Source organism: Musa acuminata, chromosome BXJ2-8, assembly GCF_036884655.1.
Source record: "Musa acuminata AAA Group cultivar baxijiao chromosome BXJ2-8, Cavendish_Baxijiao_AAA, whole genome shotgun sequence".
Lineage (NCBI taxonomy): Eukaryota > Viridiplantae > Streptophyta > Magnoliopsida > Zingiberales > Musaceae > Musa > Musa acuminata.
In genome coordinates, this window is record NC_088345.1 from 7553345 (window position 1) to 7566720 (window position 13376).

Genomic DNA, 13376 nt, shown 5'->3' on the forward strand with positions numbered 1-13376 from the left:
TCCACCTAATAATGAGAATGTACTAATTATACACCGCGGGGGAGTAATTATTAATACGAAGCTAAGGATTTGTTCTATGGTCCGAAGAAGCTCGAGGGATTGTCCCATTTTTCTCCCACTGCCGCCGCTGCTTCGCTGCCATCGGCAGAAAGAGACGCTGTAGAGGCAGATCGGGGGAGGAGATGGTGGGCGTGAAGTGAGCCATTGGGGGCGGACGAGTGCGTCGCGAGTGAGGTCATCGCAAGGGCTTCCTTGGTCTGCTCGCCGTCCGTGGATTTTTCCCGCTGGCTTTTAGGGTTCCCCTGCGCTTTCCCCTCCCCATGCGATCGCTTCGTTCCCGAGGGATCCAAGTACTGAAGCCCTAACTCTGCCCCCATTCCTGGATCGAGATCGAGAGCGGGTGGGTCTTCCTTGTTCTTCGCTCTGGCGGGGATCAGGGGCACGCTCGCCCTCGTCCTGGTGTCCGCGCTCGCCCGCCTTGCCGATCTCTTCGATTTCAAGACCCGAAGGCGCCGCCGGCGTAGGGGCTGTGGCCGGCGGGGCGGTGGAACCATGCTCTGGGTTGCCCGCCTCTCCGGCCTGTGCTCCCTCGCCATGGTCATGGTAGTGCTGTCCCCTTCCCTCCAATCCTTCCCCCCTGCCGAGGCTATCCGGTCGTCTCATTACCTCCGCATCCCCGCCGGCGGCGGCGGCTACAACCACCACCTTGCCGCGGCATCCGGCGACGCCGAAAGCCTCGTGTTTCGGAGGGCGCCGCGATTCCACAATGCCGCCGAGTGCGAGCCCCCGTCGGCGAACGGAACCTCGGTCTGCGACCCCTCGCTGGTGCACATCGCCATCACCCTCGACGAGGAGTACCTGCGCGGCTCGATAGCGGCGGTCCACTCGGTGCTCACCCACGCTCGGTGCCCGGAGAACGTTTTCTTCCACTTGCTACTGTCGGAGCCGGGCCTGGAGTCGGTGGTGAGGTCCGCCTTCCCGGGCCTCCGCTTCAAGGCGTACTACTTTGACCCCGACCGGGTCCGGGCGCTCATCTCTACGTCGGTGCGGCAGGCACTGGAGCAGCCGCTCAACTACGCCCGTAACTACCTGGGGGACATCCTTGAGCGGTGCGTTAACCGGGTGATCTACCTCGACTCCGACCTGGTGGTGGTTGACGACATCGGCAAGCTATGGCGGACACGGCTGGGGTCGCGGGCCGTAGGCGCACCAGAGTACTGCCACGCTAACTTCACCAAGTACTTCACCGACCGGTTCTGGTCCGACCATCGCCTCGCGGCCACGTTCGCCGGCCGCCGGCCGTGCTACTTCAACACGGGGGTGATGGTGCTGGACCTGGTCCGGTGGCGGCGCGCCGGTTACACGCGCAGGATCGAGAGATGGATGGAGGTGCAGAAAAGCGGTGCCGCCCCCAGCGGTGCCGGCCGTATCTACGAGCTGGGGTCCCTACCGCCCTTCCTGCTAGTGTTCGCCGGCCACGTTGCACCGATCGAGCACCGGTGGAACCAACACGGCCTGGGCGGGGACAACGCCAGAGGCAGCTGCCGGGACCTCCACCCAGGGCACGTGAGCCTTCTCCACTGGAGCGGTAGCGGCAAGCCATGGGTGCGGCTCGACTCGAAACGGCCGTGCCCGCTCGACCACCTCTGGGCTCCCTACGACCTATACGGCCCCGCTGACGCTTGACGCCGCTGCCCCCAGCCGGTAAAACGACCGCCTGCTCCCAACTTTCCGCCGCCGCTAATGTTCTTCAATTACTATCCTAAACCTTCATCATCGTCAGCATGATCATCTACTTTCTCATCTCTTGTTTCGAATTTTTACGTTTGATTCTTCTTACGGATTTAATCTGCATTAGTTTAGCCCCTTTTTTTTACCCGCTTTGGGGCGATTTGTAATTTTAATTCTATTATTGCTCCCTCCCTGAATAAAGAAGTGAGACAGATAGGTCGAATTTGTTATGTATATCTACCTATATTGAATTAAATTGCTTCATCTCTTTACTGGCAACCGCTCTTCTTCTTTTGGTTCAGTGGACCGATTCTAGTGCAATGCAGCTCTGTTTCTAAAACAGGAAAATTTGGGGGGCTTTGTTCTCGGTTTGGATGCACACGAACTGGTTCTACTAAGCTTCTAACGGCCGGCAATGACGTTGTGTCGCAGTAGGAAGTCTATCTTGTTTGATTCGCCTAATGTAGGTATAGATTAATGAGTTCTTGTTTCAGAAATCCAGAAAAAAAAGGTAAATCCTCGAGGCAAGAGAGGTGTGCAGAAGAATAGGTGTCGAAGACCGGAGAGGTGGGGGCGCCGTGGCTCAACGTTCGCTGGCAGCAAAACGCCTGTGAAGCACCTCCCCATAACGGTCTCATCTTTGGCTCATTCTTCTTCTCTCTCTCTTATCTGATCCTAATCTTATGTCATTCTTCTGCTGCATTCCTTTAAATGAGTTATCGATCTAGTAGTGTGCACAGAGCCGAAGGGGCAGACGTCACCTCTCCGATTTGGTCCTCGTCTTCTCCAGTTGGGTGTCGGTGGATTTTGGACGATAACGACGACTCCGTTTGCCTCTACTTTTGCGTTTTCTGTAACAGTTACTTTGAACTCGAGTATGATTTTTAACCTTAGATCATCTTTTAGCAACACTATGGGTTTTGCTTTGGTGGGTGCCCGAATCTGATACATGTTCTGATGAGAGGGGGAATCTGTCATCCTTTGGGGTCATGGAGGTCGGAGAGAAGTGATAGATAGACCATTTGTCCCCGCTAGATGTGGTCCTTGCACAGGAGAGAAGTCTATGGGATGTGGTGGAAAGAGTCTTCACTTCATTCACTCACCTTGTTTGTTCATTTAGCTGCAGATGGGGAGTCATACATCACGAAGACGGAAAGTGATCTCTGGGTTGAGGCTGAGAAGCGGTGTTCTTTGCGACACAACTCAATCACTTCTCAAATGGGGGGAATGGTACGTCTCAACCAACGAAGGCCCTCGTTGTTTTACATGTTTTGTTTCACATTATATGACGCATGACTGCATATTTTTCTATTAGTCATGTCATTTAATTCGTGGAGTAATCAACTGCCCCCAATTTTCTTTTTCCAGTATGACTTGTCAACCAGTTGAAGCAGTCCAATTTTTATATAGCAAAAAGGAGAAGCAGCAAGTTTTCTTTCTTTTTCTGAGCCTCCTTGTTATTAGAATATGAGACCTTTGGGTCCAGAAATTTTCCTAGGGAACTGCTCAATCCAGTTGGCCTCAGCCTTGAACTCCCCTCTCTGTTTCTCCCAGCCTGTCAGTTCCAGAGTCAGACATCTGGTGGCACATGCACCCTTCCTTCCCTGTGCTGTAAAATAATCTTCAAGTTGTTGCTATGTATGTGTCTGCTTCAACTGGCTTTGGAGTTTTCCTCTCTCCAGCTAATCTTGTTGGCTGGATACCTGTCATTGCACATTTGTTTAAAGACTCTTCGTCTCAGCTAAGCTGCTTCAGTAAATTGAAGTTTAGTGGATTTTCCTTGATTTCACAAGCGCTTTAGTCGGCTACCGAGATGCATCTTTGATATGAGTCTGTCAACCGAAATAATATTTTTTGCTTAGTCTTATTTTACATGTAAAATATGGAAGCATGCAATTTTTTGCTAATTAATTAATGATTCTTTTTACAGGTTGATCGGATTCATAGTCCTTGAATTGATTCCATCTCACTAACTTGGGGCCGGCAAAAGACAACCTTTCCAACATAGTAACTCGTACCAGTCTTCAACCTCTTCCTCACACAGACCCCTTTACTCCACTGAACACAAACTATTGCCTGCCTGCCTTGCCATCACCAAGTTGGGCTCTAGAGCTTCAATCCTCCCCACTGGTGTCTTCCATTCGAAATCTTGCCATGGGATTCTCTCTTTCCCCTGTCTTGAGTCAATCTGACTTCACCGGATCGATCTTAATGGAGGGGAGGAGGCTTTGGCTTTAGTTACATCACTCTCTTTTGTCATTACTGATGCTACTGATGCAAAGTGAAGGCAGGCTCTTCAACCTGCTGTCACGAAGGCGAGGATAAAAGCTTAGAGAATTATGAAGAGAGAGAGAGAGGTGTCCCCACTTCTGCAGCTGTTGATAGAATCAAAATCTATGTCATGGACCCAATGACTTGCTCCAATCAGTATGGTCCAAACATTTATTTACCAGTGTCAGTAAAGTTTTCATAAAATATGTCTGCAAAGGACTTGGTGCCGTGGTTCAGCAGCTTTAAGGCACAGCAGCTTCAAGTCATATAAAATTATCTTTCACGGTTGGTGATTTCTTGAACATTAAATGTTCCATGTCAATTATTTTGACCGGGGAAATTTGAGTTTTGACTGCCCCATTTGTTAGCGTCATGTACTCTGATGATTGTCCGTATAACTCCTTAATGTCAAATTTCTCAGTGGTTCCTCATCCTACCGTTGCTTATAGTGTTTTCATGTGACATGTGGAATGATATCATAAGGTTGATTTGTAGATCATATTAGATCAAATCAGATTGTTTCTTGCGTGAGTAATATGCATGATGTTAAGACAATGGTAGTTGAGAAGTCACTTAAGTGGATATATATATTTATCCAGAGGAAAAAATGTCGTTGACGTTTTTGTTAATCCAACATGGTCCGAATCTCATTCGTGTATGATTGTTCGATGTATCATTGAGTATCATCTGTACAAAGATTGATGTCATGAGAGGTTTTCTGATCCGCAAAGATTGATGTCATGAGAGGTTTTTTGATCCGATCCCTTCGTTGTTCATATTAGTAATATGAGATGTACGAATACAGATATTTTTATATTTTATATTTGTTATTGAAGGACAAGAATGAAGTTTGTGATTGTCTTTTCTCAATATAATTGATATCTAAATCAACCCAACTTGATTTAACATGATGTTTTCGAGGGACGAAGAGAATATTTTTCTCGATTGTTATTATGGTCGTGTCTATGCGGTCCAATTCAAAGTTCTTACAATTGAATCGCTCGAGACTCTTACAATTCAAAGTTCTCTTTTTTTACATACGACAAGAAGTAAAGTCGTTGCTCTCAATTGCTGAACAAGTAAACTCACAGTATAAGATAAACAATACAAAGTCCTCAAGCACCTCAACAAACCAATTCCCTCCAATTCCATTCTCCTCCTGCTTCCCTTATATTAGATCACAACAATTCACTCCGTGTTCCTCGACACCTTCTCCCTCCTCGTCCTGTGCGTGTTGTCGAGGAGAAGGGTGTGCGCGCGATGATGGGTTGGTGTTGGAAGCCTTCTTTTGCACTTGTTCTTCTTGTCCTTTCGTTGTACGTGGGCGCTTCACTGCCTACGCCGGTGGCCGTCCCGGCACCGTCGCCGCCACAGCCGGACAGCTTCTGCAACGGCGTCTACATGAATTACACCATCGACCGCCGGGAGAAGATTCATCCCTTCACCGACGATCCGGCGGAGCAGCCTTACACCTTCTGCGCCACCTCCGTGATCCTCAACAACGGCACCACCGTCTCCAACGGCTCTAAACCTGCCCTACACCAGATCGGCGCCAGGATCACCCTCGTCTGCACCCTCTTCGGCTCGCAGCCCCCCGCCGTGCCCCTCCGGAGTTTCTCGCCCTCGACAACCCCTCCTACATCTGCGAGCACTCCACACTGAACAGCAAGTCCCGTGCCGTTCATACCTGCAGCCTCCTCGACCCCGACTTCGTCCCCAACATGACCAATTCCACCAGCTTCCTCCCGCGCGACTCCGGCGACATCACCATCGCCTACGACGTCATCCAGTCCTACCCCAGCAGCTACCTCGCCCAAGTCACCATCGAGAACCGCAACCCCCTCGGCCGCCTTGACCACTGGCAGCTCTCCTGGGAGTGGGAGCGCCACGAGTTCATCCACTCCATGAAGGGCGCGCGCCTATCCCGCCGTCATCGACGCTTCCGACTGCATCTTCGGCAGGCAGGGCCAGTTCTACACGGACAGCCTCGACTTCTCCAAGGCGCTTAGCTGCAAGAGGAAGCCCACCATCGTGGACCTCCCCCCGTGGCGGTTCAACGACACCGACCTCGGCGGCATCCCCCACTGCTGTCGCAATGGCACCATCCTGTCGCCGGAGATGGACCTCGAGAAGGTCGTCTCCTCCTTCCAGCTCCGGGTGTCCAAGATACCCCGCGACCTCAACCGCTCCATCCTCTTTCCCCCCGGTCAACTGGAGCATCTCTGGCACGCTCAAGCCGGTCTACCGGTGCGGCCAGCCCATCCGCGTCAGCCCCTCGGCGTTCCTCGACCCGAGCGGCCTCTTCTCCAACAACCAGGCGGTCGCGAGCTGGCAGGCGGTCTGCAACATCTCCCGCCTCAGGGCGTTCCCTGGACTTACCACTGTCTCTATGGCCCGGCTCCTGATTGCCTCGGCTCTTGTGCTCTTCGACCTGTTGTAGTCTTATTGCAGGGGGAATCAGCTTTCATTCCGTCCTGAATGCTTGCTGTCTCACGCGTGACAGCAGATTTCGCGGGTTCTCATCTTCGGGGTGGATTCTGACAGAACCTCACGTGCTGCGTCTCGGAGCCCCAAACGCCAAACAGCGAAATAATCCATCCCACTCGTTACACGTGTGCCTAGTCCTTGTCTGGGCCCACTTTCTTTTCGCCCGAGCAACACGTCCCACCTCCACAGGTTGTTACGCGAAAAAAAGACTCTCTAGACCTACCCGTCCCAGCTACCTTGACGTACTCGGATGGCCACGCTGGTGGGACCCATTGGAACCACCTTCTCACGATCTGGAAATCGGTACATCATGGGTGACGAACTTGGATGTCTCGCAATGGCGTTTTGGTTTTTCCACCTCGAGACGACCATGCGATTATTAAGTGCTATCAAACGCCGGTCGGTGGCTTCGCCTTTCCACACCGCAAGCTTGTGTCCACCTCTTCTTCCGCTTCTTTCCGATCTGTGGGTGGGGCGTCGATTAGGGTTGTCGGTAGAGGAATAATCGGCACCAGGTTCTTCGAGGGGAAACATATTCGGAGGGTAATCGATCATGGACCCCGATGCGTGGAGCCGATTCTCCGCGGCCGCGTCCAAGCGCCATCAATCCGCGCCCCAGTCACGATACTCCGATGCGTCTAGGGATCCCAATCTTCGCGGTTGGAGAGGTGGGTGGGTGGATTTCGATTTCGCCGAAGAGGGTTCGTGTGTTCATTGCGCTGTTATTAAGTTCGTTCATTTTTTGTCTGATCGGCTGTTTCGGTTGGCAGATTTGTATCTCGGGTTCGAGGAGTTCGAAGGAGGAGAAGATGACCCCCGCGCGGAGTTCCCATGCCCATTCTGCTCTGAGGATTTCGACATCGTCGGACTCTGCTGCCACATCGATGATGAGCACCCTGTGGAGGCTAAGAATGGGGTATTACTTCATTTTCCGATCTGATTAAGGTGTAATAAATGAGAAATATGTCGTTCGTCCTTTCCTGTGTGATATTTGGGTAAAGATTTTGTTTGTGCGTGAGAAGCTTAGTTTTCATTTGGAAATTGTTAGTTGCACGAGTTCGTGTTTTCTTTTGATGCTTTTCCAGGTTATTTTTGTTGTTATCCTGGTAAAGATTCTTCATTTGGTAAACAATTATTTATAGAAAGATGTATTTTGAATCATATCTTTTACCTAAATTTTTTCTTAGATCTCTCTCTTCGTTTGTCGGCATTGGCTGATGCTTCTCTATTATGTTACCACGAGCTTGATTGTTGCCCCAGAAGACATGCAGTGAAACTAGCGCTTTTAATATGCTTATTCCTTAGCACTCATTGGATAACTTTGTTTATTTTCTTAAGATAAGCTTTAAATGAGTTTTGAGTCCTTTTTTATTGTATCTGAAATTGTTTTAAACATCTAGATGTTAGATAATGAGCAGTTATTTGATGAATTCATTGGAATAGATAGCTAGATGTCAACACTTTTGCTTATTTTCAAATAATAAATAATGCTTATGTCAATCTCGTTACCCTTAAACCTTACTGATTACTGTGAATGACACCTAGTTTGGACTGAAATGAGCAGTATCTTTCTTTTTGGCAGTTTTTCATGGTAATGAAAAATCATGTGACAGTCCCTATTTTGAAGAGAGCTTTCTCGTCGTTTCTCTTAAAGGCCCAAATGCCCTTTATACATCATTAGTGCCATTGTTTTTCCTAGCTTGTCCGGATTCATATATAGTTCAAGTCTCTGTTATAAACTGCTTAACTGCACATGTATGGTTACAATGCTATCATTTACAGTTGTGTTGTGTGTGAATATAAATAATTAAGTGCATTCCTTATAGGACTATAACCTTTGATATCCATTTATATACAGTTTAAAAAGAGCATTTTGTGAATAAAGGAATGAATTTTAACTCCTTCAAACCAGGGGCTGGTCATGAGATTGTTGTTCATCATGGACTGGGAATTACAGGACAGTTAAAGTCAAGGGCCATTCCATAATTTCCTATACTTCTGATTAATTATCCTGAAGAATGAATATGGTTGTTTTTTTTTTCCATTTTGCTTGTATGAATTATAGTTTGTCTTAGTGAACTAAACTAGAGAATATAAGTAGTTCAAAGAGGGATGCCTACCCTAGTTCTTTTATTTTGAACTCCTGAAGTATATATGGATATGTTTTAATTATGGAAAAGGCAGTACTGGATCTTAAATCTCTAACATATTAAATTTAAGGGTGTTTCAAATCTAGTAGGATGGTGCAACTTTTTTAGTTTTAGCAAACATGATAAGTTTCTGGCAAAGAACTATCGAAACTAACAATTTTCGGCACCTTGAACAAGTCACTCAATGCTAATAGCTGAAGGAAGGAGAAGGAGAATGCAGATTTACCAAGAAGTCGGGATAAGCATTATTGTTATGGTTTTTTCTTTTTCTTTTTCCCTTTTATTGTTTCGTATAGCAGAAGAGTTTCTCCTATCATAGTGCACAATTCTCTTTTATTTCATCGGATTTCTAATGCATGTGGAAAAGTGATGAGAGCAGAGTAGGCAGCTTTTTGTTGTTTCTGTCTGGGTGCACATTGAATGGTCACTTGCTATGGTAAAGAGTTGGGATGTGTTACCTTTTGCAGGTATGTCCTGTTTGTGCAGCCAGGGTTGGGTTTGACTTGGTTAGACACTTAACAACGCAACATGGGAGCTTTTTCAAGATATCCTTTTTATTCTCTGCTTGATGTTAACCATTTTTTAAAGCTTGAGTTGATAACACTTTATTTGAACAAATTGGAAAAGTCCAAGGTTCTTTTATTTTATTCCTAAAACGATCACAATTTATATTCAGCTCAAAGTTTGGATTCCTTAATTGTGACTTACATGCAACGAAGGAGGAAATACCGCAAAGGATCATCTGTTTCTCGTACCATGCTTTCTCTGTTGAGAAAAGACCTAAGAGAAGGCAATCTGCAAGCCCTCCTAGGAGGATCTTCCTACATTGCTCCTCCTCCTCCTATGGCAGCACCTGATCCATTTATATCATCTCTAATATACACATTGCCTTTGGATGAATCTTCCAAAGATGCACAATCAGATTCACTAGATGAAGGAAACATTGTCAGCAAGAATTCAGAGGAGAAAGTGGTTGAGAGGTATGATATTTATTTTATTTTACAATAACATGAGATCTGACATACACATGATGTTAAAATACTGCATCATGAATTTTCTGCAATTTCTACCTTATATTAGCTCATTCAATTTACCTTGTTAAGTTTGCTTTGAAAATTTTGGTTACAAATACTTATTATGCAGTCATAAATACTATGATTTGTTTTCACCCTTATTTACTCAATTTGATTGCAGGCTAAACCCAACCTAAACTAGGATCCTGTACATTTTAAAGTTCCAAAAACTAATCTAAATGAGAGTTTGCTGACTCCCTATATGGGGTCTTACTGAATGCACTAAGTTCAATTCACAGATTCTGAATATTGCTTTAATTTCTGCAATTTTGTTACTATCCAGAAGCATTTCTAAAGGGCCTACTTTTCTGAAGGGAATACTTAAGTGGCTGATTACTTGAATAAGTTTTGAAGCATGCACTCGAACCATAACTCTAGATCTATGCCACTATATTATTGAAAAAAAATCAATATTGGAAATCACTAATATTTTAGATGGATGGGTTTGATGTCTTGAAGATCATTTAGGAAGATTGTGGAGATGTGTTGAGATGGATTCCTTCTTCTTTAGATCATTTTACAACTTCTATAGGGCTTTGATGTATATAGTATAATTATTTGGCAGTCAGTGGTTTGAAAGAATATTAACATGATGTATCCATCTTAGCTGAAGAGATCCTAAAGAAGAACCAATGAATTTTTTCTAATGATGTCAATTGTGCTGATTGGTGGCAACAGAGTGCCTTTTATGAAACTGTTCTTTTCTTCTTTGCAAAAGATGGTAAAGAACATCCTAGAGTGGTTCTACATGTTTGATGAAAATGGACATCTGAAGTTATATATGGGGCACTTAGAGAACAAGAAGAATCCAAATAAATTTAGACTTGTGACATGGTGGTTGTGGCTATTACTTGGTATTGTGAAGAAAGAGGAATTCAGGAGTGTTATTGGACCAATGAGTTACAGATAAGAAAGTCATAGATATGCTAGTTTATCTTAGTCATTCGACGAAACCAGTGATCAATGGAAAGCGATTATTATATGAGCTTGAGCTTGTTATGACATCTTTTTGGCTTCTGAATTTCTCCGACACTTGTTGGCTCATAGACCTAAAAGCCTTTACTAGAAACTATAAATATAAATTTAGATTCTCTTGATGTAGCTAACAACATTGCTTTGTACAGAGCTCAATGGCAATAAAAGATCCATATAGTCATCTTAAAATACTTGGGATATTACAGTGTTTTTGTTGTTGCAATTCTAGCCAAAGTTGAGCAACTTAAAGATTTTATAGGAGTCTTGATCTTTAGGAAAGTGTAGGCCAATTCCACTTATTTATTTTCATGGAGAGTTCTAACTGGAGCGAGCTAGCCTACTAATAAGAAAGTGTTTGGTTGGTTATAGACAGTGTGATAGATTTTTTTTTTCATTTATTTGTAGAAAACATTCTATTGCCCCCCAGTTTTCAGTTTTTCTTTAATTATGCTTCTCTCTCTCTCTCTCTTATGTTTGAAGACACAGTAAGTAACTGTTCCTTTTTCTTTATTTTTTATCAAAAACGACGTAAAACTAATTGGGTTTGATCCTTGAATAACACTAAGCCTTCACGGTGACAAGATTAGATCGTGAACTATGAGAGGATATGGTGCCTTTTTTTTTAACTAAATGCTACCAGTGGGAAAGCAATATTAGTCAAGAAGAAGAATTAATTAGGTGTACATGTCATGCTCCAAAACATATTTCTACTTCAGCATATATTATTTCTTTATTTCAGTCTTTATTTATTTATGCACTTACTCTCAGAACATCTCATGAGACTGATCAAATTCAAGTTTGCCTAATGTTAATCTTGTGGTCCAAATGTGTTAATGCATGTGAAGATGTCACTGAAGCCTTTATTTAGTTGGCTCCCAACTATATTTACCATCCTCAAATATATATTTTTTCATCTCTGTTTTGTCGATTGTGTATGATGAACATTACAACACTGACAAAGTGACAATGAATAACAAATACGAAGGTATCAGCAGATAGCAAATACAGTCTGTTTCATAGCTGTATTGTAGGTTTTCTTTTATCTTTTGAGACACGTTTTCTTTTATCTTTCGTCTGTCTCAGGCCTTCTCCTTCCCTTTGAGGTTTCCAAATTGCCTAGAATTGGGCAAACAAGACCAATTACGATTGAGTTTTTGTTGCATTTATCTGATGCCAACCAACTTACTTGCTGTTAGCTTATTAAATTGCCAAAAGCAACTCGGTTTTATACAACACTAATATGGTTTGGCCATGTCATATTGGCAATGGTCATATCACGAACTATGATTAAACGGCTTCTACAATTGCTGAGGTTTCATGTTCTGGATTTCGGTGCGGCTTTCGGTTTGCTGATTTTCTTGAACTCTTCATTTTACAGTATTGCTGTTTTCTCCTCACGTTCACTTAAAATGTCTGAAAAGATTTTGCATCCATACAGATTCTTACTGCAAGTTCACCCTCTCAACATATGATGGATGCATTTAGTTTCTTAGAGTGGTTTGTTGGAATAGCGGACATCGAGATCCGCTTGTGGTTTTATTTGTTAAAATGAAACAAACAAAGACGTGCCCTTTGGCTTTATTTGGCACTTGTTTTGGTAAATGTTATGTTCCCAGTAAATTTAATTTAACCTGTGTGATTTATTCCTCCAGGATTGAACCATCTCTATCTGACAAGGACCAGATGGAGAGAGCTCGAAGGAGCCAATTCGTACAAGGGCTTGTGCTTTCCACAATCTTCGACGACACATTGTGAGCCATGTCCAATGGTTGCCGTAACGCTGGAGGATAACATGAGCGCATTGGCGGTATCATTATTCTTGTTCTTCAAGTGGTCATTCCTTGGTATATAATTAGAAACCGTATGTTTAAATTGGTATTACTAGAGAGAGAGAGAGAGAGAGAGAGAGAGAGAGAGAGAGAGAGAGAGAGAGAGAAGCATAAATTGTGTTCTGGATGTAACGTTAGTACTATTATCCCTAAAAAGACATGTTCCTCACAGTGAATGTTCAAACTATCACGCAACGCTTGTTCATGTGAGGGTGAACTCATCCTTTCGTACAGGAGATGAGATGTGAGAGCATATTATTTAATTGAGTCTTCATATTTTATATATATCAATTGCATTTGGAATCTTAAAATATGAAAGTTCTGTGTCTACGGTAGTATTCTTCTGAGTTTATATTCATTTTAATCAAAGTTTGATCTTTGGTAGCTAATTTTCTCTAGACTCGTCATCGTATTCATCATCGTTTTCTTGTTCTTTATTATGATTTATTTTAATATTTTTATGTTCTACAAGTAGTTTTTTAGTTTTATTTGGTTGATAGAAAAATTATAATTTTTACATGGCTTCTGACATCATGTTATAGGGCTCGTGTTAATTTTCTCCTTTTGTTTGTCGGGCTCCCTTAAGATAATATTAGCTTTGAAGCTTAACTCTTCAATCGCTCTAATTATATCTTTATATGATCAAGTTTTTCTCATGAGACTAATTGGTACTTGTACTTAGAATTCTTCTTCGGTGATATACAATTCTCATATGCTGATAACCAAGGTTATCATCTGATGTGAAATTTGAGGTACGTATGGAAGACCTATATCTACGGTATCATGAAATTCACTCCTTGAATTCATTGTCCTTCTTATCGCCGTGTTGTTCACCAAAGTGGAGCTCTTAGTAGTTCCTA

General features: G+C 44.1%; 2 protein-coding genes and 1 pseudogene across 6 annotated transcripts; all 3 read left to right on the forward strand.

Annotated features, from left to right (window-relative positions):
• The first annotated feature begins 18 nt into the window (after positions 1-18).
• On the forward strand, positions 19-4436 carry LOC135618996 (probable galacturonosyltransferase-like 7). 5 transcript variants are annotated; one of them, XR_010489259.1, is made up of 4 exons: positions 19-1704; positions 2226-2606; positions 2852-2961; positions 3662-4436. XR_010489259.1 is itself a non-coding variant. In XM_065120519.1 (2 exons), exon 1 carries the CDS (start codon positions 553-555, stop codon positions 1684-1686), a length of 1134 nt encoding a protein of 377 aa, XP_064976591.1. In that variant the 5' UTR covers positions 19-552; the 3' UTR covers positions 1687-1704; positions 2034-2216. The 5 variants fall into 5 exon arrangements, 1 of the variants encoding a protein (XP_064976591.1); XR_010489258.1 differs by having other exon boundaries at positions 2226-2362; positions 2472-2961; XR_010489260.1 differs by having other exon boundaries at positions 2226-2362; positions 2858-2961.
• A 539-nt stretch (positions 4437-4975) lies between these two features.
• On the forward strand, positions 4976-6745 carry LOC103993346 (COBRA-like protein 7; annotated as a pseudogene).
• Positions 6746-6894: 149 nt separating this feature from the next.
• On the forward strand, positions 6895-12687 carry LOC135618998 (protein DEHYDRATION-INDUCED 19 homolog 2-like). The gene is made up of 5 exons (XM_065120520.1): positions 6895-7157; positions 7260-7405; positions 9107-9184; positions 9348-9619; positions 12340-12687. The coding sequence occupies exons 1-5, from the start codon at positions 7043-7045 to the stop codon at positions 12440-12442; spliced, it is 714 nt and encodes a 237-aa protein (XP_064976592.1). The 5' UTR covers positions 6895-7042; the 3' UTR covers positions 12443-12687.
• Positions 12688-13376: the final 689 nt, after the last annotated feature.

Excerpts from the sequence above, each read along its gene's own strand:
- LOC135618996 (XM_065120519.1), top strand. The coding sequence starts at position 553 with ATGCTCTGGGTTGCCCGCCTCTCCGGCCTGTGCTCCCTCGCCATGGTC.
- LOC135618998 (XM_065120520.1), top strand. The coding sequence starts at position 7,043 with ATGGACCCCGATGCGTGGAGCCGATTCTCCGCGGCCGCGTCCAAGCGC. Across the intron at positions 7,158-7,259 it reads CAATCTTCGCGGTTGGAGAG|ATTTGTATCTCGGGTTCGAG; the intron begins GTGGGTGGGTGG and ends TTCGGTTGGCAG. Across the intron at positions 7,406-9,106 it reads CTGTGGAGGCTAAGAATGGG|GTATGTCCTGTTTGTGCAGC; the intron begins GTATTACTTCAT and ends TACCTTTTGCAG.